Source organism: Myotis yumanensis, unplaced genomic scaffold (assembly GCF_028538775.1).
Source record: "Myotis yumanensis isolate MYYU_CA2020_CCGP unplaced genomic scaffold, mMyoYum1.0.hap1 SCAF_19, whole genome shotgun sequence".
NCBI lineage: Eukaryota > Metazoa > Chordata > Mammalia > Chiroptera > Vespertilionidae > Myotis > Myotis yumanensis.
Genome location: NW_027223770.1, coordinates 27,057,675 through 27,080,193, shown reverse-complemented (window position 1 = coordinate 27,080,193; position 22,519 = coordinate 27,057,675). Strand labels below are relative to the sequence as shown.

At 58.0% G+C, this 22,519-nt stretch overlaps 1 protein-coding gene across 3 annotated transcripts in view; it reads left to right on the top strand.

The window, feature by feature from the left end:
* The window catches only part of CABIN1 (calcineurin binding protein 1), a 78,405-nt gene that overhangs the window by 2,153 nt on the left and 53,733 nt on the right, over window positions 1–22,519 (top strand). For all 3 annotated transcript variants that reach the window (XM_070400266.1, XM_070400267.1, XM_070400265.1), the window contains exons 2-19: window positions 703–775; window positions 1,652–1,744; window positions 1,990–2,103; window positions 3,342–3,476; window positions 4,327–4,507; window positions 5,341–5,470; window positions 6,898–7,047; window positions 7,516–7,802; window positions 8,833–9,001; window positions 9,474–9,610; window positions 10,158–10,375; window positions 11,678–11,756; window positions 12,689–12,879; window positions 13,717–13,869; window positions 14,577–14,771; window positions 18,323–18,565; window positions 19,291–19,447; window positions 21,099–21,214. In XM_070400266.1, the coding sequence (XP_070256367.1) occupies window positions 773–775; window positions 1,652–1,744; window positions 1,990–2,103; window positions 3,342–3,476; window positions 4,327–4,507; window positions 5,341–5,470; window positions 6,898–7,047; window positions 7,516–7,802; window positions 8,833–9,001; window positions 9,474–9,610; window positions 10,158–10,375; window positions 11,678–11,756; window positions 12,689–12,879; window positions 13,717–13,869; window positions 14,577–14,771; window positions 18,323–18,565; window positions 19,291–19,447; window positions 21,099–21,214 (2,751 nt within the window). In that variant the 5' untranslated portion in view covers window positions 703–772. The remainder of the gene's footprint in view (window positions 1–702; window positions 776–1,651; window positions 1,745–1,989; window positions 2,104–3,341; window positions 3,477–4,326; window positions 4,508–5,340; window positions 5,471–6,897; window positions 7,048–7,515; window positions 7,803–8,832; window positions 9,002–9,473; window positions 9,611–10,157; window positions 10,376–11,677; window positions 11,757–12,688; window positions 12,880–13,716; window positions 13,870–14,576; window positions 14,772–18,322; window positions 18,566–19,290; window positions 19,448–21,098; window positions 21,215–22,519) is intronic.

Genomic DNA, 22,519 nt, shown 5'->3' with positions numbered 1-22,519 from the left:
TACTAGTATGTATATCTATTTTATTTTTTAAAATATATTTTTGCTGATTTCAGAGAGGAAGGGAGAGGGAGAGGGAGATAGAAACATCAAGGATGAGAGAGAATCATGGTGGGCTGCCTCCTGCACGCCCCACACTGGGGATCGAGCCTGCAACCTGGGCCTGTGCCCTGACCAGGAATCGAATCATGACCTTCTGGTTCATAGGTTGATGCTCAACCACTGAGCCATGTCGGCCGGGGTCAGGTCCCTTGCTGGCTCTCATTGTCTGCCACCCTGTTCTCCCTGCATGTGTCCCTCCCTCGAGGTTAACACAGGTTCCCTCCACTCAACCTTTCAGGATCCCTGTGAATGAATTGTTCTTCTCCACTCCTCGATGTTGCCTGTTTCTCTTTACTTCAGTCAACTTTTGGGAAAAAAATTGTTGATAGATCCATTGCCTCTGCTGAGCAGTGAGGCCTGGGGGCAGGAGTTGGTCTCACTTCCTTGTTCTGGCACTTGGCACCTTGCCTGGCAAGGGCACACGCTCAAGCTGGGGGCCGAGGGGCTCCCTGTGTGGCAGCACACACAGCCGTTCCCAGGCGGTCGGCCACCAGCCTGAGTGCCCAGAGGCCCGTGGCTGTGGGGGCTGGTTCCCGGGGGGCCCCTGCATTGTGACATTCTAGGCTCTTCATGGGCCCCCTCTGTCCTTTGTCCTCTGTCCAGGAGACTGGTGGCTGGTGTGGCCTCTGCGGGTGATGGGAAGCAGTGCCGGGCGGCAGCTGAAGCTCCGAGCATGGTGAGGACGGTGCTGGCTGTTCTGCTGGAGGGGAGCGTTTCCCGAGGGGGGTGTTTTCCTGAGGCTGTCCCTGCAGCCTTCCTCCCGCTGCGGTACATTCGAGGTGTGAATCTTGCCCTTCTGGTGAAGCGGCTTGGCTCGCAGGCCTCCTCATGGTTGCTAGAAAGGGCGAGTTGACCCATTTTGTTGGGACCTGTTATTCCAGTTCCTGGGTCTCCCTCTGTGTTGGGTTGTTGCTGGGTTCCCTTTGCAGTGGACAGTACCCAGGACACGCTCCCTGACGGACTGGTATGACCCCCAGCCACGTCCGGCCCTTCTGTTACTGAACTCAAAGGGCTCGCTGCTTGGGGTGCTCTGTTCCAGAGCGAGCGGCCTTGCCCCGCGGTGGTCTGACGGCTGCAGCAAGTACAGGGTACAGGACACGGGTCCGTATCCAGAGCTCTCCCCAAGGGGGGCGGGGCCACTGCTCTGTGCACTGTTTGCTCAATTAATGACATTCTTTGCCGTGGGCTGCATGTATGAGTTGAGTTCCTGTCAAACTTATTCAGTTTATAGCTGGTCTGCAAAATACTCCGCTGCATTTTAACCTTTAGTAAGAATAGCCTTTAGTAAGAACGGCCTAGCGTAGCCCTTGACACCTTGTCCTAGCCAACGCTTCTTTTCTTAAAATTTATGTTTGTTGTTGAAAGTATTACAGATGTCCCTCTAATCTAACACTTTTTTTTTTTTTAACCAGATGATGGCTTATTCTTTGTTGTCCATATCCTGAGAGCCATAGCTGTCAAGGCAGAATAGGTTATGGAACAGAGCTGTATGCCTTGTGAGTTGTTGAAAAGACAAGTGACATCTCATCTTTCCTTGACCCTCCGTCTCTAGATTCGCATTGCGGCCTTAAACGCCAGCTCCACAGTTGAGGATGACCATGAAGGAAGCTTCAAGAGCCACAAAACCCAGACGAAGGAGGCGCAGGTGTGTAAGGCTCGGCCCTCCCCTGCAGGCGGACCTGGCGGCCCCCGCTTTACACCGTTCAGATGTGCCCTTCATGGGACTCGAGGGGCCGAGACCCGGGGGGTGGGCGTGTTTGGGTTGCTTTCACGACAGAGGGCACAGCGGGCAGTTAACAGGGCCTCGCCTGCAGCCCCGGTTCCATACATGTTGGCATAAAAAAGACAACCTTTGTCCTACGTGAAAGCGTCTCCTGTCTTTGTCTGCAGGAAGCAGAGGCTTTTGCCTTGTATCACAAGGCCCTGGATCTGCAAAAACATGACCAGTTTGAGGAGTCCGCCAAGGCCTACCATGAGCTGCTGGAGGCGCGCCTGCTGCGGGAGGTGAGGCGCCAGCCGGCCCGAGCAGGCCCTGGAGCAGGCACCCTGGCTGCCCTCTGCCCTCCCCCTCTTGGCTGGGTGACCTTGGACACATTGTTTCCCCTCCCTGCCCCTCAGCTTTCCTGTAGCGTGTGTGCCTGTTGGGTGGCTGGGAGGGTTGAGTGAGTCCAGTGAGGCACGTGGATGGTGCTTGGTGCAAGGTTCAGAGCCCTGAAGTGTCCGCGGTCACTGTTCTTAGTGTTCACAGCTGCTCTGTCAGGGAGGTGGGGGGCGGCTTGTGAGCCAGACGACAGCAGAAAATAGTGAGGCTTGATTGTGAGCTTTTCAGTGTTTTTGATGGGACTCTTAAGAGCTCTAGGGTAGGATTAGTCAAGGGGTTTTCCTGAAGGTTCCTGGGGGCTTGCCTGTTCTCAACCTGAAGAAGGATGTGAGCACATGGCTGTCCCCAGACAAGGCTGGGCTCGCCCTGGAAGCTGCTCGATGCCAGCCAGTGTCTGTGTTAGGAGATGTTGTGCTCAGGTGCTGTGCTTAGAGCGATAGGTCTCTAATCTGGTTTCTCAGAAGCCATGTTCTCTAAGAGTTGTCAGAACTTTTCACGTAAAGCACGTGGACAATCTTGATGCTCTTTGGGCGCATTTCACTTTTGATATTTCGGGCAGGAATGATTGTCCTTACGTTACAGCGCTTCTCGGGACACTGACTTCAGAGTTAGAGTAACTTGTCGTGGACCAGTGACAAGTCCCAGAGCCTGGAGCTCAGCCTCCCGACTCCTGTCCCCGTGCTCTTCCTGCTGTGGGGCCTGTAGGCTGTGCGGGTGGCTGGCCGCCTGGCACCTCCTGCCTGGGAAGCGCGAGGCCCTGCCTGCTGTCCCCGGCTGGTCCCCTCACACTCTAGTTCCCCTCTTCAAACCTGCTCTGGGGCCCACTGGCTGGCTTACTGATGCCAGAAATGTGTCCAGACTTGAACCCTCAGGCCTGGCGGCAGCGGTGGGAGAGTCCCCCGTGTCTCTTGGTGCCCAGGCTGCCCGCAGACCGCCTCGGGGTCGTCTGGCCTTTCTTCTCTGTGTGTCCAGCTCGAGGAGTCCTCTGAGAACATCGGTGCAGCGCTTTCACTCTCCAGGGGAGGATGGCCTCGGACTGGCCCAGGGTGTGGCAGAGGCCAGCCGGAAGCCAGGTGTCCTGCGCCTGCCCGCTGGGCTTTAGGGCCTCGTGTCACTGTGTTCCTGTTGGTTTTGTTCCCAGGCAGTCTCCTCTGGTGATGAGAAAGAAGGGCTGAAGCACCCGGGGCTGATGCTGAAATATTCCACGTATAAGAACCTTGCCCAGCTGGCCGCCCAGCGGGAGGACCTGGAGACGGCCATGGAGTTCTACTTGGAGGTGCGGCTTTGGCCCTGCCCGCCTCCCTGGGTGTTTTTGAAAGTTCTTGGTGGAGGGGGTGAGGTTGTGGTCTTATTGGCTGAAAAGAATTTATTTGTCTGTTTATTTGTTAATCCTCACCTGAAGCTATTTGTCCATTGATTTTCAGAGAGAATGGAAAAGAGGGAAGGAGGGGAGGTTAAAGGGAGGGAGGGAAGGAGAGAGAGAGAGAGAGAGAGAATATGAGAATGTGACAGAGACACATCGATTGGTTCCCTCCTGCACGTGCCACGACCAGGGCTGGGGTTGAAGCCTGCAACCATGGTATGTGCCCTTGACTGGGATTGAACCTGGGACCCTTCATTCTGCGGGCCAGCGCTCTATCCATTGAGCCAAACCGGCTAGAGCGCTTATGTTTTCTTTTAGTTTTACTTCTTTCACTTTCACTTCTGTCAAATATGTGAGAAATACAGGTGTTGAGAGTGACAGAATATACGAGGAGTATGTTCTGGGCCTGGCCAGTGGTTGAGTGTCAACCCATGAACCAAGAAGTCACCAGTTTGATTCCTAGTCAGGGACATGCCCAGGTTACGGGCTGGATCCCTAGTAGGGGCCGTGCAGGAGGTGGTGGATCGATGATGTTTCCATCTCTCTCTCCCTCTCCCTTCCTCTCTCTCTAAAAATCAATAAAAACATATTTTTAAAAAAGAACATGTTCTGAATTCGGTAAATTGGTCCCTGTCGTTTCTATTTGCCATGTTCCTGGGTAGTTTGAGTGGCGAGGCCGGCGCTTGCCCCTCCCGTCACCACAGGCACCGGCTCGGTGAGAGAGCTGATGAGTGTGTGCGTCCCCTGCTTGTGCCGCCTCCAGGCTGTCATGCTGGACTCCACGGATGTCAACCTCTGGTATAAGATCGGACACGTGGCCCTGAGGCTCATCCGGGTGCCCCTGGCTCGCCATGCTTTTGAAGAGGGGCTGCGGTGCAACCCTGACCATTGGCCCTGCCTGGACAACCTCATCACTGTCCTGTACACCCTCAGCGACTATACGAGTGAGTCGGGCTGTGACGCTTTCTCCCAGGCGCTGTGTTTTGGGGGCAGCGGAGGGAGGGTGCTTGGGTGAGAGGAAGCCCAGGTTAACACTGCAGGTCTTTTTGCCTGACTGTCGGGAGAATGGAGATGTGTTTGCATCTCTGCTTCATTCTGCTTGTCTTTCTCACTCAGTTGAGATTTATCGAGCGTATTAAGGGAGTAACATGCTCTTGCAGGGTTTTACCGCTGCGTCTCCTTTCATCCCTGCATGTGCCCTTCTGTGCCAGAGCCTGCTCCTGGGACTTGCTGGCAGAGGGCCTGGCAGCCGCAGCTTGACTTTTCTGGTGCCGGAGAGCTCACTGCCTTTGCAGAGCAGCAGGGCTCCTGGGACGATCTCTGCGGACAGAGCCCCTGACTGCCTTCAGTTGCTTCAGCTCCCCGGTCTCAGCCTGCCCTCTGCTCTGCAGAGAACACCTGCCCTGGCACGGACGGGCCCTGAGGCCGGCGCTGGGAGTGCTCTGGCCGTGGGGGTTCTGGGCCTCCCAGGGGGCCAGCCTCCCCTGGGTGCTCTCCGAGGCTAGAGTGGAGGGCGGCTCTCCAGGAGCGCTCTGAGCAGGGCTGACCAGTGTGCTGCAGGCCGGTCCCAGCAGAACCCAGTCCTTGTGTTTGTGGCCCCCTCTCCTGTGGGGAGCATTATTTTCAGAAGTATTTCCTGATGGAGTCCGTTGAAATGGGGTCTGTGATTGCTTGCTATGCGTTTCTTGGATCCCAGAGCAGGAACATGTTCCTGCTAGTAACTGGCAGGCGGCGCTTAGGGTGCGCATCAGCGTCGTAACTGTCTCTGTGCCTGCAGCCTGTCTGTACTTCATTTGCAAAGCGCTGGAGAAGGACTGCCGCTACAGCAAGGGGCTGGTCCTCAAGGAGAAGATATTTGAGGAGCAGCCTTGTCTCCGGAAAGACTCCCTCCGAATGTTCCTTAAATGGTAGGTCCTGCCTCGTGCCTTCCTCGGCTGCGCCCCCTCTCTCCCTCCCAAGCAGCTGGTGAACATCAGGAGGCGTGCGCACCTCCTGGGGGACAGGCCCTGCACTTCTTTCCCTCATCAGCACTGGGGGACTGGTGTGGTCTGCCTGTGTGCTCCTCAGCTGTGCGCCCCGGCTCAGCGCCGCCTCCTCGGCTGGCTGCTGCCTCCTCCCTGGTCCCTCTTCCCCTGCCAGCTCTTGGCATTGCCAGCTCTTCTCTGACTGCTTGCAGCAGCCTGATGACCACCAGGCTTCCTCGGCACTTGCTTTTCCTCTTTCTGGGATTTTGCTCCTAGTGTTGCCCAAGTTCATTGTCACAAACACACCTTTGATTCTATACCACCCCTGCCTTGTCTCCAGGACAAAACCCACGCTCGATAGCATTGCCCAGGAGGAGACCTGTCTCAGGTCCCTGGGAGGTTCTAGGCCTGGCCCCCTCGTGCTCTGTCCTGTCCCTGCACCTGGCTCCCACTTTGCTCTCACCTGGACGCCATCTTCCCACCTCTCCACGTGTTGTGAGGTCGCACCTCCTTCATGTTCCAGTTCTCAGGCCACCTCTCAGCAGCTTTCCAGGCTCTGGCTGCCTCCCTCCCGCAGCCTCCTTCCCACGGCCTCCCTCCCGCAGCCTCCTTCCCACGGCTTCTCTCCCACGGCCTCCCTCCCACAGCCTCCCGCTGCGCCAGCTTCTCCACCCTCTGGTGTTTCCTGGGCCTGGAACTCAGCTGGTGGTGGGGGTGGAGGTTATTGAGCTCAGTCTGTCCCTTGTAAGACTGTCTCTGGTTCACATCTGTCCTCAGGGGCCTGACCTTTGGAGAGAGAGAAAGCAGGTCAGTCCTTACCCAGGTGGCTCTGTGGTGGAGCCCTGCTGGGAGGCGTCAAGACAGTCTGGGCAGGAGGGCCGGTCCTGCTGGGCCACCGCAGGTGGAGGTGTGCCTGTGGAAGGCTCCTGAGGCCCCAGAGCCCCGCTCTTGCCGTCCTTTGGAGACACCGTAGACTTTGGCGAGCTTGGCTGGCTGATGATTTTTTGTTGGGATGGGCAGGATGGTCTAGTTAAATTCGTTAACATTTTTTCATAAATAATTAAAGGGCAAGATTTGATTTTCCTGTGGTTTTTCTGACATCACTCTGATACTGTTAATATAAATGAAAACCCTTTGCTCAATTTAAAATTGCAGAAGGAACAACGGGTATTAGTCACGTCTAGTGTGTGTGGGCACTGAGAATGCTAATTACTGCCTTTGGAGGCCAGACTCAGTGGTTATTTTATTTGTAGGAAGAATTAATATGGAGTAAAGGCTGTTCACTTACTGCATCCCTGCCTGTACAGTGTCAGCTTCGGCTCTGGTGTGTAACTCTGAAACCTCTCCTGTCTTACATGCTGTGCGATTAGTGACATGTCGATCCATGATGTGTCGGTGAGCGCGGCTGAGACGCAGGCCATCATAGATGAGGCCCTGGGGCTGCGGAGGAAGAGGCAGGCGCTGACGGTGCGGGAGAAGGAGCCGGACCTGAAGCTGGTGCAGCCCATCCCCTTCCTCACGTAGGTGGTCCGTGCCTCTGGGGGCGCTGGGTCGGCTGGTGGGCCCTGCACAAGGGTGAGAGCCTGACTCCAGGCTGTGGCGTGGGTGGAGCTGGGGCACATTGACAGACGGCTGGAGGCATGTAGACACTTTCTGACCCATAAGAAATAGTGGGGCCTCTCCGGGGAGGCCCAGTCTAAATCCCAGAGGGTGGCAGCAGAGAACTGTCCCATGTTTTAAAGATCTGACTTGTGGGGAAGGAGCTTTTCAGGTGAGTCAGTGAGTCGGAAGGGGCCTGAGGCTGAGATGCTACAGGGCTTCTGATGGGGTGAAGGGGAGGCAGGGGTTGCCAGGCCCCGCCCCTGCCCCAGATGCTCCCCCTCAGCTGTGTTAGACTCAAGATTTCGTCAGTAACGACAACCACAGAACCATGACCACTCTCCCTGCCCTCGGGAGGTGGTGACCGCGGCGCTGCCATCTCTCTGCAGCTGGAAGTGCCTGGGAGAGAGTCTGCTGGCCATGTACAACCACCTCACCACCTGCGAGCCGCCGCGGCCCAGCCTCGGCAAGAGGGTGGACCTGTCTGACTACCAGGACCCCAGCCGGCCTCCGGTGTCCGCGGTGGTGGTGACGCCAGTCGGCGCGGTCCCGCCCAGCCCCGTCAGTGCCAGCTCCTCCATGACCGTGGCGGAGCCTGTGCTCACCTACTCCCCCGTGGCCACAGCCAGCTTCCCGCTGCACAGCCCCGGCCTGCTGGAGACCGGCGTCCCCCTGGGTGAGCACCCCCCGGGCTGGCTTCTGGGGGACCGGTTTGCTGGGCAGGAATGATCTTGGGCTGTTTGGGTCTCTCAGAGGGACAGGTCCTGTTCATCCTCCCGGTCTGAGGTTTAAGCAAGAGGCGCTGGACCCCAGGGGAGTCTCTCCGCCTGCTCTGGGGGCTGCTTCTCGGGGGCCCCCTCCTCAGGGACGGCCAGGGCTCAGGATGCAGCTCCCGGGCCCCTCAGCCCCAGCCGAGTCCTGGCAGAAAGGCTGCTGCTCTTCCTGCTGGGCTGAGAGCCGCAGGTCCCTCTGCTGGTTCTGCTCCGTTGCCGGCCAGGCTCCACAGCGCTCAGCACTGCCGCCCCAACAGCCCGCGTTCTTCGCCTTAACAAGGGGTCGGCAAAGTCCCCACCACACGTGCTAGAATCGTTGTGGATGGACGGATGGATGATAGATATATCACACCATGCCACATCTTACCAACTTTTATTGCTGTTGGAATCGTAAAACATTTCAGACAAAAACTCCCAGGCCTTTTCTTGATTTTCTGTGTCACGGAAAAAAGCTTCTGAATGAACACACATGCAGTTGTTTCTACCTTTTTGACTTAATCACACATGACTCCTCTGCTTTCTGTATAGTTCACGTGATTCACGCACATGGCATCATCAGGTGCTCAGGCTGGACAGTGGGTGGAGTCAGTGTGACTGCTACTTGCTCTGCCCCATCCCAGGCTCATCCGCGAGGCCACAGAGGCCCCTGCAGCCACCCGGCGTGAAGGCGGGGGCGGGGACGCTTGGCTCGAGACCCTGCTGTTCTGTAGCCTCGGAGTGTAGTCTGGAGACCTGCTGTGGGCTCTGCGGATTTGAGAGGGTGTGGGGATTGAAAGTAACCTTGCTCAGGGTGCTGCTCAGGAAGAGATGGGACATGGCTTGAATGTTGAAGACGATAGAGAGGAAGCAAGCGGGCTGAGGCTGAGAGGGACCCGCGCCTGTGTGCAGTCAGTCCTCTGCCCCGTGTGACGGCGATTTGCACTCTTTGTGAAGGCGACCTGTCTGCAGGAGATAAAGCCAAGAAGGGAGTGAAGCGGAAGAAAATTCCGGAAGAGAACGGGGAGACAGCGAAGCGGCGGTCTGCCCGCGTCCGGAACACCAAGTGCAAAAAGGAGGAGAAAGTAGACTTCCAGGAGCTTCTGCTGAAGTTCTTGCCGCCCAGGTACAGTCACGCTTCTCTGATTTGCCGACTCACCAACTTCCTGCCTGCTCCCCCCCCCCCCCCCCCCCCCCCGTTTCTCCTCCACTGCCGCCCCCTGGCACCTCCTGTTTTCCCATAACATGTGCACAGCTCTCCCTGGATCAGGGCCTCGGGTGCTTCTTGTTCTCCTGCCTTGGGACTTCCTGAGGGCAGCATTTTTGGAAGACAGGCACTTCCGGGCCCTCAGGGATGAGCGGGTTCTGGAGCTGGAGGTGACCCACTCGGGTCCCCGTGCACTCACACCCGCTTTCGGGGGCCAGGAGGGGGGGGTGGGGGGCTGCTGTGTCTGCTTGGCCCGCCCCTCCAGGGTCAGCATGCTCGCTCTCCCGCGCCCCTAGAAGCCTTCCTGACTCTGCCATGGCAACGAGTGAATAGCAAGAATTCAGGGGTCAGATGTGTGGCGTGGCTTCTGTGACTTGGGTGTGTCCTGCAGGCTGAGGAAACTGGACCCCGAGGAGGAAGATGACGCCTTCCACAGCTACGAAGTCCAGTCGGAAGCCAAGCTGGAGAGCTGCCCGAGCACTGGGCCTCAGAGGCTGTCCTTCGACTCGGCCACATTCATGGAATCTGGTAGGAGGTCCCCCCCCCCCCATGGTCACTCCTTGTGGGGCTCTTCCTCCTTCACCCTGGAGCCTGTTCAGATTTCTCCTGGGAGAGGGGATCTGGTGTGTTTTAAAGTGTGGTCAGGGGGCTGCCTGGACTTGTCTGGGGCCTGAGCTCCATGGCCAGCTGGGAGGTCTGTCCATGCTCACACTGGACTCTGCTTCCTGCAAGCCGTGGGCTTCAGGTCACACCCAGGGCGGGCTCTGAGGTCAGTCTCCCCGACCCCACTCCTGAGAGCACCGCGGTGCCAGGCACCAGGCTCTGTGTGTGCGCGCAGACTTGCTAGTGTGCACGGCAGCGCTGGGAGGCCAACCCTTTAGTGCCCATCCTACACCTGGAGGTTCAGAGAGGCCTGCTCAGCCGGTGAGGGCTGGAGCCAGGAGTGGGACCCCTGTGTGGAGCACACGGGCTCTCTTCTGCTCCCACCCGCCCCTGCCCATCTCTCTTACAAAGAAAACGGGAGACCCTGGCACAGAGGCCTTTATTCAATGCAGGGTGTCTCCCTCCCCTGCAGAGAGGCAGGATGTGCACACGTTCCTGCTGGAGAACTTGACCAACGGGGGCATCTTGGAGCTGATGATGCGCTACCTGAAGGCCATGGGCCACAAGTTCCTGCTGAGGTGGCCCCCGGGGCTGGCGGAGGTCGTGCTCAGCATCTACCACAGCTGGAGGCGGCACAGCACCAGCCTGCCCAACCCGCTGCTGCGGGACTGCAGCAACAAGCACATCAAGGTGGGCGGGCGGGCCTGTGTCAGACTGGGCCCAGGGGTGGGCCCAGGAACCTTCGGGGGATGGGCTGTTGCTGCCTTGCGCCTGTTTAGCTGCATTGACTTCTGGGCCTGGAACATGGGCCCCTGGGAGTTTGAAGCAGGAAAGCATGGAACCTGGTTTGTGGCTGAGTGGAGGACACCATGGGAGTGAGAGTGGGCGCAGGTTCTCAGGAGGCTGTTGCTCAGGGAGCTGTGGTGGCGCAGTGGGTGGGGCTTCTGGAGGCAGAACTGACAGGATGGACTGAATGGAGGGTGAGGGGTGAGACGGGGCGGACTCCTAGGGCTGGCTGAAGCCTGGCTGGTGGCAGGGTGGTGTAGAGAGGCTGGGGACGGGAAGATTGGCTGGATTTGAGGCTCCAAGGGCTGTTACTGAGAAAACATAAGTGCAGAGGCTAAGCAGGGCTGCTTGGGGAGCGGGGGGGTCTTCAGTAGTAGGGCCAGGCCATGCCGTCCTCCTGCCCACAGCACTCCACACTGCAGGCTCCTCCCCTCGGTGCCTCCCAGGCCTCAAGGGGACCCAGCGTGTTGGCCCCCTTCCCAGTGGGGGGAGAAGGCTGGATGCTGCGGAGGGAGCACTGGGAGCCTTCAGGGCCTGCCTGGCTGGTGGTATCTCTGGCCGAGGGCACTGCAGGTGGTGCAGCCTCAGCTGGGACACCCTGAGGGCCACTTCCTTCTGTGCCTGAGAGCAGTGCTCTGACCCTGCAGACTCTTTGTTTTGTTAGTCCTCACCCGAGGATGTTCCCCTTGATTTTGAGAGAGAGTAGAAGGGAGGGGGAGAGAGAGAGAAACATCGATGTAAGAAAGACACATCGATTGGTTGCCTCCTGCATGGTGTCAGGAATCGAGCCTGCAATCGAGGTACGCGCCCTTAACCGGAATTGAACCTGCAACCTTTCAGTCCAAGGGCCAGCACTCTAACCACTGATCCAAACTGACCAGGGCTGACCCCGGATCTCTTTAAGGGCTGAGAGCTGCGCTGTGGGTACGGCAGCTGGCCCAGCACTAGGCCGGCGACAGAGCTGCCTGTCATGGGCTAGTCCCTCAGGACTGAAGCCGGTTTCCAGGCTCCTCCCAAGCGGTGCCCCCCGTGTGGGTCCACATGCTCCCTTCTGTGTCCTGGCAGGTTGCCGTTGATCATGTACTAAATGGGAAGTGGGTAGAAAGTGACTTTTTTAAGTCAAAGTAAATTTTCATTTGATTTGTTCCATTCCCACCCTTTGGCGACTCTGTGCTCGTCCCTGACATCGCGGTGCCTGTCCCGCAGGGCATGATGCTGATGTCCCTCTGCTGCATGGAGCTGCAGCTGGACCAGTGGCTGCTGACCAAGGGCAGGAGCGCCTCGGGTAGGAGCGCTGTTTCCTTTGGCGGGGGGCCTGCCGGACCCTTAGCCGTCAGCAGGCAGGGGCGGTGGGGGGGGGAGCCTGCCGGACCCTTAGCCGTCAGCAGGCAGGGGCGCGGGGTGGGGGGGCCTGCCGGACCCTTAGCCGTCAGCAGGCAGGGGCGTGGGGTGGGGGGGCCTGCCGGACCCTTAGCCGTCAGCAGGCAGGGGCGCGGGGTGGGGGGGGCCTGCCGGACCCTTAGCCGTCAGCAGGCAGGGGCGCGGGGGGGGCCTGCCGGACCCTTAGCAGTCAGCAGGCAGGGGCGCGGGGGGGCCTGCCGGACCCTTAGCCGTCAGCAGGCAGGGGCGCGGGGTGGGGGGGCCTGCCGGACCCTTAGCCGTCAGCAGGCAGGGGCGCGGGGGGGGGGGCCTGCCGGACCCTTAGCAGTCAGCAGGCAGGGGCGCGGGGGGGCCTGCCGGACCCTTAGCAGTCAGCAGGCAGGGGCGCGGGGGGGCCTGCCGGACCCTTAGCCGTCAGCAGGCAGGGGCGCGGGGTGGGGGGGCCTGCCGGACCCTTAGCTGTCAGCAGGCAGGGGCACGGGGAGCCTGCCGGACCCTTAGCCGTCAGCAGGCAGGGGCGCGGGGAGCCGAGCCATGGAATTCACGTTGCAGTCTGCAGTGGGCACATTTCCTGGGTTGTCTTGTCAGGCCTGCAAGGATGCAGGGTCTCAGCCGAGACGTGTTAGCAGCAGCTGACCACCAGAGGGAGCCACCTACCTGCTTTTCTCTTCCTTGGGATGGAAGGAAGTGAGAGCTTAGTGTTCCCAAGTGATCACGTGACAATTGATGTGTCCCAATAATTTCTCCAGCAGATCGAGGGTCCAGGGAGAGCTCTGGGAGCAGAGGGGCGCCTGGACCTGCACATGAAGTTGACTTGTTCTGTCTGACTGTTTTCAGTGTCTCCTCGGCACTGCCCTGCTGCTGGTGTGGCGAATGGCAGGTTTGGGCCTGATTTCCCGGGAACCCACTTCCTGGGCGACCTCCTGCAAATGTCCTTTGCCTCGTCTCAGCGGGACCTGTTTGAGGATGGCTGGCTGGAGTTTGTGGTCCGCGTGTATTGGTTGAAGGCTCGGTTCCTGGCACTGCAGGTTGGTTCTGTGATCGGCCGCGTGGGGAGCTTGCCCTGGCACCAGAGGGATGGAAGAGACTGGGTGCCTCCTTGAGGATGTGCGTGTGCACGTGTGTGACCCCTGCCCGGGCTCAGCTTGAGGAAGTGGGACCTGCGGGGGATGTTCAGCTTCTCGGGAACCCCAGCGTAGCTCCAGCCTAAAGCACAGCAGGGTCGGCAAGGGGCCTCCTGTGCCCCGGTACAGCCCTCACTCGAGATTGCTCGGGGACTGGACCCTTTGCTGACGTCTGCAGAGCTTTCTAGAGAGAGCCCATCCCTTGCTCGTGTGAATTCTCGGAAGGCTGCTGTGGAGCCTGGTCTGGAGGGCCAGTGGGCTGGCTGCTACCCAGCCCCTTCACACATAGTGATGCCTGGTGCACTGTGGTAGCGTGAGCAGCAGAGTGCACAGTCGGTTCTGGCATTAGGGCCGGCCTAGCTTTTACTCCTGGCCCTGCCATTTATGGTTGTGCTTTTTGAACAAGATACTCAGCCTTCCTCAAGTGTCTTAAGTGTCCTTACCTGTAATATGAGGTTAATGTTACCTCCCCTTAGAGTTGTGATGTGAATTCATTTGTCTATTTGTTCATCCGTCCGTCCATCCATCCATCCATCTATCCATCCATCCATCCATCCATCCCACAAGTACTCACTGAGCCCCACTGTGCATCAGGTCCCTTCCCAGGGTCTGGCAGTGATCGGATGAAACGGCCCTCACTGTGCCTGCAGGCTGGCGGGTCAGGGAGGTGAGGCCCCTGGCGTAGCAGCACAAGTTCTCTTCCTTCATCCTCTGTCCCCTGACGGCTCTTCCCTTGACCAGGGGGACATGGAGCAGGCGCTGGAGAACTATGACATCTGCACAGAGATGCTCCAGAGCTCCGCTGCCCTCCAGGCAGAGGCTGGGGCCGAGCAAGGCGACGTCGTCATCCGGCTCCCCAACCTCCACAACGACTCGGTCGTTTCCCTGGAGGAGGTGCGTGGCGTTTTCTTCACGGTGTTTCTTAACGGTGCAGAGCTGTGTGAGGGCAAGGCCAAGTGCAGTGCCCCTGCTGGGCTCCCGGTGAGGTACTGGGGCCTGTGGGTAATGGGGCTTGTGACCTTTGGCCCAGGGCTCCATGAGTCTTGGAGTCTGGTTTGCTGAACTGACTGCGAGATGCTGCTATTCTGGCAGACACTTTTCTGAGCTGCTCTGGTTCTGGGGAGTTTTTGTTGTTGTTTTCTTATGTCTGTTTTTTAAAGAATTGAACACCTTGACTTTAATAGAAATATTTTTTGTTTTGTTTTGTTAGGCCTTACCTGAGGATATTTTTTCCATCGAGAGAGAGTGGAAGGGAGGGAGTGGGGGTAGAGAGAAAGGGAAACATCGATGCGAGAGAGGCACATCGATTGGTTGTCCCCTGCATGTGCCCCGACTAGGGCCAGGGAGTGAACTCAGCCCAGGTTTGTGCCCTTGACTGGGAATCGAACCCTTGACCCTGTGGTGTGCGGGCCGACACTCTAACCACTGAGATACACACACCAGCCAGGGCTTAATAGAGATACTTTTAGTGAAGTATTTGCCTAATGTAAATGCTGGTATGTTCAGGGAGTCGGGTTTTGGGTCTGGTAAATGCAGACACTGGCTGGTTCAGGGAGCAGGCGAGGGGTTCGTCATCCGCTCGGAATTCCGGTTCCTTCCAGATCGATAAGAACCTGAAGTCGCTGGAGCGGTGCCAGTCCCTGGAGGAGATCCAGCGGCTGTACGAGGCTGGCGACTACGAGGCCGTCGTGCAGCTGCTCCGCCCCACCTTGTGCACCAGTGGGTTTGACCGGGCCAAACACCTGGAGTTCATGACGTCCATCCCCGAGAGGCCGGCGCAGCTGCTGCTGCTGCAGGTGCGCGCTGCCCGGCCCCGCCCCCTCGCACCTTCTGCGCGCGGTGTGGGTTTATTCCCTGGCGGCTTTGAGGTGGCCCTTGAGAACCGACAAAAATGGGAGTAAAAACCACGAACTCGGCAGCCAGGAGGATGCCAGTCAGCAGACATGGGAGGAAGTGCCGGTCCTGGGAACGTAGGAGCGCCGGTCCTGGGGCTCACGTACGTGGCTCGGTGTGGGCTCGCACTTGGCTCTGAACTTTGCCGGCAGAGGAGGAAGCAGAGTCAGGACGTTAGCCATCCACCCAACTGCTTTTCCTTTGCCTAGCTTTTGAATCGCTTTAAAAGTTAATTGGTGAGTAGATATAAAAGTGGGTAAAATATCTGTATAATGTAAAGAATCAAGAGAAAATGGATAGCCATCTGGTCACGTTGTTGAAGGAAAAGAACAGCAGTGTGATGTTGGAGCCCATGTGCACTCTGGGCTTCCTTCCCGCCTCTGCTCCTCAGGAAGTAAACCCACTGAGAGCTCGCGGGGCCAGGGTCTGGAGGCGCTGGGCTTTACCCAGCCCTGTGCCTCAGCTCCTCTCCCAGCTCCAGGCTGGGGATGATCGTGCCCTTACCTCAGACGGCTGTTGTGGGATTCTAAGAATTCGCATGTGTGGGCACCATGCCTGGCTTGTAGCAAGTGCCATGTGGGTGCCAGCTGTCGTCATTGCCAGCATCCTCAGGAAGCACCGCGCCGGCCGCGGAGGCTGACGGGGAAGATGATAGAGGCGATGTGCTTATGGCACAGGGCAGTCCCGTGTCCTGTTCCTTATGGTTCTCACACTGACCACGTGGTAGTTACTCTCTTAATGGGTCCTTCCCCTCCAGTTTGGAAAGACAGCCCAGTCTTCTCTCCGGTTTTTTGCTCAGATTACATGAGACGTTGTAGTTACTCACTTTCTTGAACTGGGAAATAGTTAAAAGGTGCAACTGTGGGAGCAGAGGGGCGGCCTCTCTCCCCTGGTCAGCGTGGGGAGGAGAGAGCTGGGCAGAGGGAGTCAGGCGGCCCAAGCGGAGGTCGAGGGATGAGATTCGTCCGACCTCGGTTGCCGTGGCAGGTGGGGGAGGAGTCCAGCATGGCTGTGTGGGAGGGACAGCTGGGTGTACTGGGGGCCACCAGGTGGGGAGGAAGGGAGAGGCCAGTCCTCTCTGCCTCTGGGAAGAGGCCCCAGTGGCTCAGGTGCCATCTTGCTCCGTGGTCTAGGGCTCCTGGTGTGGCAGATGCCCTGTTGGTGGGGAACTGCTGTTGGGCAGGCGCTGAGCAGCACTGTGGGCTGGAAGGCCTGGGCTAAGTACAGGGAAGCTCCTGCCCTTTGCAAATAAGTGAATCCTGGGTTTTGCTCAATTTCCTATTGGTGGTGGTGGTGGTGGGGCGTTCTTATTGATTTAGAATGCTTTTTACATATTAAAGACACTAATCTTTTTCTCATCAAATGTTGCAAATACTTTTCCCAGTTTGATGTTTGCTTTTTAATTGTAGCTTGTGTGTTTTTTTGACGTACAGAAATTTTGAATTATGTTGTCAAATCTTTTGATGTTGTCAGATGCTTGTGATTTTGTTCATTATGCTTAGACAGCCTTTCTAAGAGTGAAAACATATTCACCCACTCATTCCACACGGATCGCGTTCACAGTGTGCCTGGCTGGACGGCAGAGGAGCCGCCCCTGTGGCACCGGTGTTCTCCAAGGGGGGCAGATGGGGCGCAGCCAACACGCAGAAAGGCCCGCTGGCTTTGTTCCTCCCAGCCGTGTGGATGGGTCATGTTTTGCATTTAAGTGACTTCGTCTAGCGCAGAGGGTGGGCGTCTGCCATGGAACCCTCCCCTCCCCTCCTGCCTTTTCAAGCCTTCAAGATGCTTGTGTAGTTTTCTGACTGCTGAGCGGAGTTTTCGTCCTGGATGTGTTGGGTGGCTGCTTTGTGCAGGGCCTTTTAGTTGGTCGTTCTGTTTTCTAACAGCACATTTCTGGCTTACAGGAACCCTGCTGCTTTGTGCATGTTTGTTTGGAATCTAGCCACTGACTGAATTCCCGTTATTTCTGACAGCGGTAACTTGGCCTCCTCGTTTGTTGGCAGTTATTCTTCTGCCTTTTAGCTCTCCCTGGCCTCAGCACCGGGGATTAGGTCACACTGGAGTGCTGCTGGCAGGTCCTTGTCTTGGCCTTGACTTTCACGGCAACTCTGGCCGCAGTGACAGGGTCAGTGGTCTTCCTCCTGCCAGAGGAGAGCCCCTGCCCTGGCATGTGTGGCATTGGGTCAGGAGGGTCAGCTTGGGCACCCTCGCACCAGCTGGCTCCCTCGCGCCCCAGTGGCTGCCTGCTGGAGGGCTCGTTTTCTCTAAAGAAGCGCACGCCATGTGTCCCTGGCAATTAGGGCTTTTCAATCCGGGGTGGTTTTGATCTGTGCTCAGATGTCGCAGCACATACCAGAGGCAGTTTGGGATGTCTCTGTCCCCACACCTGTCCGTGTCACCTCAGAGTGTGGCAGCTGCACGTGCCGAGGCTGGCAGGAGGCGGCAGGAGCCACTGCTGGGCCTCAGCTGTGCCGAGTCAGAGCCCATGGGGCGCCAGGCAGCAGGTGCTTCCGGTGGCGCTGACAGGCTGCAGCCAGACCTGGGACTCCACAGCCAGCTCAGTAATGAGAGACTGAGAGGGTCAACGGGATTGTTCTAGAGCAGTGGTTCTCAACCTCCCTAATGCCGCGACCCTCTCATACAGTTCCTCATGTTGTGGTGACCCCCAACCATAACATTATTTTCGTTGCTACTTCATAACTGTCATGTTGCTACTGTTATGAATTGTCATGTAAATATCTGATATGCAGGATGTATTTAGGCGACCCCTGTGAAAGGGTCGTTCGACCCCCAAAGGGGTTGCGACCCACAGGTTGAGAACCGCCGGTCTAGAGCAAAAGGAAAGGAGGCTTGGCAAAAAGCAATGGCTCCCACAGAGGAGGTTTTAAAACAACAGAGTGCAGCGTGCACACTGAGAGCTGCTGCCCATCGGGACCCTGCTGAGTGCGTGCGGACGTCAGCACACCAGCGCTCACGGCACCTCTGCGGCCGGGGTGGCTGGGCTCAAAGGGTTCAGTGCCCTGCTCCACCTGGCACTGGCTTCCGAGCTGCCCGGCCAGTGCCCCTCCTCCCGAGCGGTCAGTCCCTCCCTGGCAGCTCCTCCCCTTCTGAGACCCTCCAGAGCCTGGCTCTGGATGAGCACGTGCCTGGGCGCCTGGGGCACAGTCAGAGCTGCAGAGGTGGTGGAGGCAGCCTCCTTTTGGCTGCTCCCTGGCTCTGTAATGGGAAACTGAGGCAGCGAGGTTCAGCACCTTTCTGATAGCTTCCTGGCTGGTGGCCTACCATGCCGTGGTGGCACACAGGTCCCAGCCCACAGGCCCTTGCAGACGCCCCGCGGCTGTAGTGCTTCCCTTTCCTTAGACGGCCCCTCGTCTTCGTCCCCGTCTCCCTGCCCTCCGTGCTCAGGCCAGCTGGGTGAGCATGCCAGCCCCCCCAGCGCCCTTCCTGTGCGCAGGACTCCCTGCTCCGGCGGAAGGACCACCGGCAGTGCTTCGAGTGCTCCGACGTGGCTCTGCACGAGGCGGTCCAGCAGATGGTGAATGCCAGCGAGGCCGCAGCCAAGGAGGAGTGGGTGGCCACCGTGACCCAGCTGCTGCTGGGCATCGAGCAGGCGCTCTCGGCGGACAGCAGCGGCAGCATCCTGAGGGACGCGTCCGCGGCCACCGGCCTCACCCGGCTCACCAACAACCTGATCCAGGTGACGCCAGCTCCTCCTGTCCTGCCCTCACAGCAGGGGGGGCTGTCCCATGTCCCCTGCCAGTCCAGCCACCGTCCTGCCAGGAGGCCCCTTTCTGAAACGGAAATACGAATGTGCTTCTCCCTCACTTCACCCTTCACACTCCCTCCAGGGTGCCTGCCCCAGAGCGCACTGGCCCACCAGCCTCTCTCCACCCTCTCGTTGGCTTTCGTGGCCACCTCTGGGCCCTCGGCCTGCTGCCTGTCCTCTGCCCCCGCTCCTGCCCTTTCTGGGGATCGGGCACACCACAGCCACTCACCTGGAAACCTTCTGTCAAGGGCTCTCTGTCTGTCCCCACCCCTTCTCTGTGACACCACTACAGCCCTCAGTTGCTTCCATTGCAACAGCCATGCTGATCCAAGGCTCTCGGTGGCTTGTCTCTGGCTCTCTTCCCCCTGAGCTGTCAGCTCCTCTGTGCCCTGCCCACCTCTGTCACCCTCGTGTGTGGCACAGGGCCCAGCACACAGTAGAAGCTGCACGTGGCACGAGAGGCTGGTCAGAGCTGGCTCCTCTGGAGCCGGGCGTGGCTCTGCCGTCCAGCTCTGTGACCCTCTGCCTGACGACCTGATGGGGTGCCGCTGTGCCAGTGTTTCCTCAGCCAAACAGCCCCTTCTGCCCCGAGGACGCATCCTGGGTCGGGGAGCTGGCCCTGCTGTGACATCGCTGTCCCCCCCCCCCCCCCCCAGATCATTGACTGCAGCATGGCTGTGCAGGAGGAGCCCAAGGAGCCCCACGTCTCCTCGGTGCTGCCCTGGATCATCCTGCATCGCATCATCTGGCAGGAAGAGGACGCCTTCCGCTCCCTGTGCCAGCAGCAGCAGCTCCAGAGCTCAGCGGATGAAGGTGGGGGAAGTGGGTCTGGGGGTGGCCTTGGCCATGTGGCCCTGCCTCTGGCCTCTGCCCAGGGCCCGGCAGCCCTCCCCGGCGCTGTGAGTGGCGTGGGGCGTTGTTGACAGGATTTCTGTGGCACCTGGACAGAGGCAGAGGCTCCCTCGGGAGCTAGCTCACGGTGCAGAGGGGTCAGGGGTCGCGGCGTGTGGAGTGCCGCATGTCTGCTGCAGTGGCGGGCGGTGCAGAGGACCCGACAGCGGGGCGAGTGCTTATGGAGGCGCCGTCACTGCTCTGAGGCCTCAGACTTGCTAACCTCTGTGATCCCCACACGAGCCCTGTGAGATGGGCAGCCGTGTGCCAGCCCTTGCACTTAAACCACTTGCACTGGACCACGACTCCTGGGTGTGGGCCAGTGAGGCCGGGGCATGTGGACAGCTGGAGGCGGCGTGGTTCCAACTGTAACCTTCCTCTCTGTAAAGGTGGCACGTCGTGTAAACCCTCAGCTCTGTCCCCTATATCCCTGCGGGGAGCAATGGTACCTGTCCCAGGGGCTGTTCTGAGAGCAAAAGCCATCACTTGCCACGGCAACTCAGTGCAGACACATGGAGGCACCGAGACTGGAGTAGTCATCATAAATGAGAGCCCGGCCCGGCCGGCGGGGCTCAGTGGTTGCACATTGACCTATGATCCGGGAGGTCACGGTTCGATTCCTGGTCAGGGCACATGCCGGGGTTGTAGGCTCAATCCCCAATAGGGGGCGTGCAGGAGGCATCCAGTCAATGATTCTCATCATTGACATTTCTATCTCTCGCTCCCTCTCCTTTTCTCTCTGAAATCAATAAAATATATATATTTTTTTAAAAAATAAAGATTCTTTTAGATTTCTAAACTGAAAAAGTTAGTCTTTATGGGACAAAAAAAATGAGCCTCATTTCTGGTTTCTTCTAACCTAATCCTCTTTTTTTTTTTTTTTTTTAAATATATTTTATTGATTTTTTACAGAGAGGAAGGGAGAGAGATAGAGAGTTAGAAACATCGATGAGAGAGAAACATCGATCAGCCGCCTCCTGCACATCTACTGGGGATGTGCCCGCAACCCAGGTACATGCCCTTGACCGGAATCGAACCTGGGATCTTTCAGTCTGCAGGCCGACGCTCTATCCACTGAGCCAAACCGGTTTCGGCAACCTAATCCTCTTTAAAAATGTTAGTTACGAGTCCGCTAATGGGTCGTGGCCACAGCTTCAAACATACTGAGGAGGAGCTAGTAGTAGCTCCAGTGGTGGACACTGAACTGGAACTTGCTGGTTTTTTCCTTCTGTAAGAATCAGGTAGACCTAAGTGTCAGATTCTTCATTTCAGAAATGGTGTATTTGTAACTGTTATGAACTACTACTCCCTTTCAAAAGGCTTCCTGTGCGCACAGGTAGATGCTCCTGGTGACGCTCTGCTCTGAGGGTGAAGCGTTTCTCCTGTGCCCTCTGCAGGATTTGCATTGCTTAGTAAAGCCAGTCAAGTCACTACTTGTTTTAACAGATGAAAAAGGAAAGAAAGGAAACTGTAGCTCCCTTGGTAACGAAAGCAAAGCCCACCCAGGAGAGACTGCCTGCAGCTCCCTCCCGTGCCCCCGTGCTCACTGCCTGTGGCTCTGGTCTTTCCCCAGCGATGGCCGAGACATCCATGCTCCCGTCCTCCCTCATGCTGCTCAACACCGCCCACGAGTACTTGGGCAGGAGGTCCTGGTGCTGCAATTCGGACGGGGCGCTGCTGCGGTTCTACGTAAGTGCTGCTGGGGCTTGCGTGGCCGCCCCTGCGGGGGCCTGCTGTGCTGCTGGGGCTTGTGGCACAGATGTGACTACTCAAAGTTTCCAGAAGGTCTGCACGTGACGTCCTGTGCACCTGAGGCTCGGGGGCTCTGGACCTGGCCTTGAACTGTAGGTAGACTTAGATCCACTAGTTGTTACTGAGTCTGTTATGGGTGGGCACAGGGCCAGGCCTTTAGTAGTGATTTTAGAAGCAAATACTGCATTCACCGCCTTCTGTTGAGTCCTGTTTGCCAAGCACCACTCCCGTGCCAGGTGGTAGTTGCTCAATGAGTAGCGATTGCATTCATTCAGCCAGTAAATGCGTATTTTGTGAGCGAAAATAGACGTCCTCTCCCTCGCCAGCGGTGGTTGATGGTTTACTGGGGATAAGCAGCATCGTCCCCGTCCCCAAATCCTACTATTGAATCAGAGGCCAAGCAGCACTTAGACGAGATACAGAGCACAGGAGGGGCGCCCAGCCCGCGGTAGTCTGTTAGTAAATGGTGTAGTGGGACGTAGCCACACCCACATTGACATATTAATAGTAACCAGCGCGGTTTTTTGCCATACAGTCGCAGGTTGATTAGCCTGCTAGAGTCCCCATGGTCTGGGAAGCCTGTTCGCCATCCTCTGCTTTATACCCTTCAGTGAGCATACCCTCCCCCGCTGCCGCCTCCCTCCCGTCCTGACGCTCCCTCCTTCATGCCCTTTGCTTTCCTCTGGCTCTAATGAGCCATGGAAGTGACTTGTTATGTGTATTGTGTGTCTCTTCTCCATTCAAATGCAACTTCCCTGAAGGTAGGAGTTTCTGTTTGGTTCACTCCTGGATCCAAGAACCTAGCACAGCACCCAGCCCACAGCACCGTAGGTGCTCAATAAATATGAGTGAACGAGACAGAGAATATGCACAGAGCTCGTGTATGTGTACAGCCCCTGTCGGAGGACCTGGACTTGGCCAGGAGACCCGTCCGGCTGGCTCAGGACCCCAGAGCTGGTAGCGTCTGAGGTGGGTCCAGCTGTCGAGGCCTGAGTGTCTGCCCCACCTGTGAGCTTCCAGAGCCTCTAGGTGCCCACCCTGGGTCAGCTCCGGTTTTGGAAAAATGGTGCCAGACTGAGTCTCCAATGCTGCCCGGGAGTCAGGGCCTCCCTCCTGCTGCCTTCTCTCCCATTAGAGAGCGGACACTTCCACGGGCGCCTCCACGGCAGCCCCTCATGCTGGTGCAGGGGCCAGGCCGGATCAGTCAGCCCCTCGCAGACGAGGCCAGCGGAATGGCGCTGA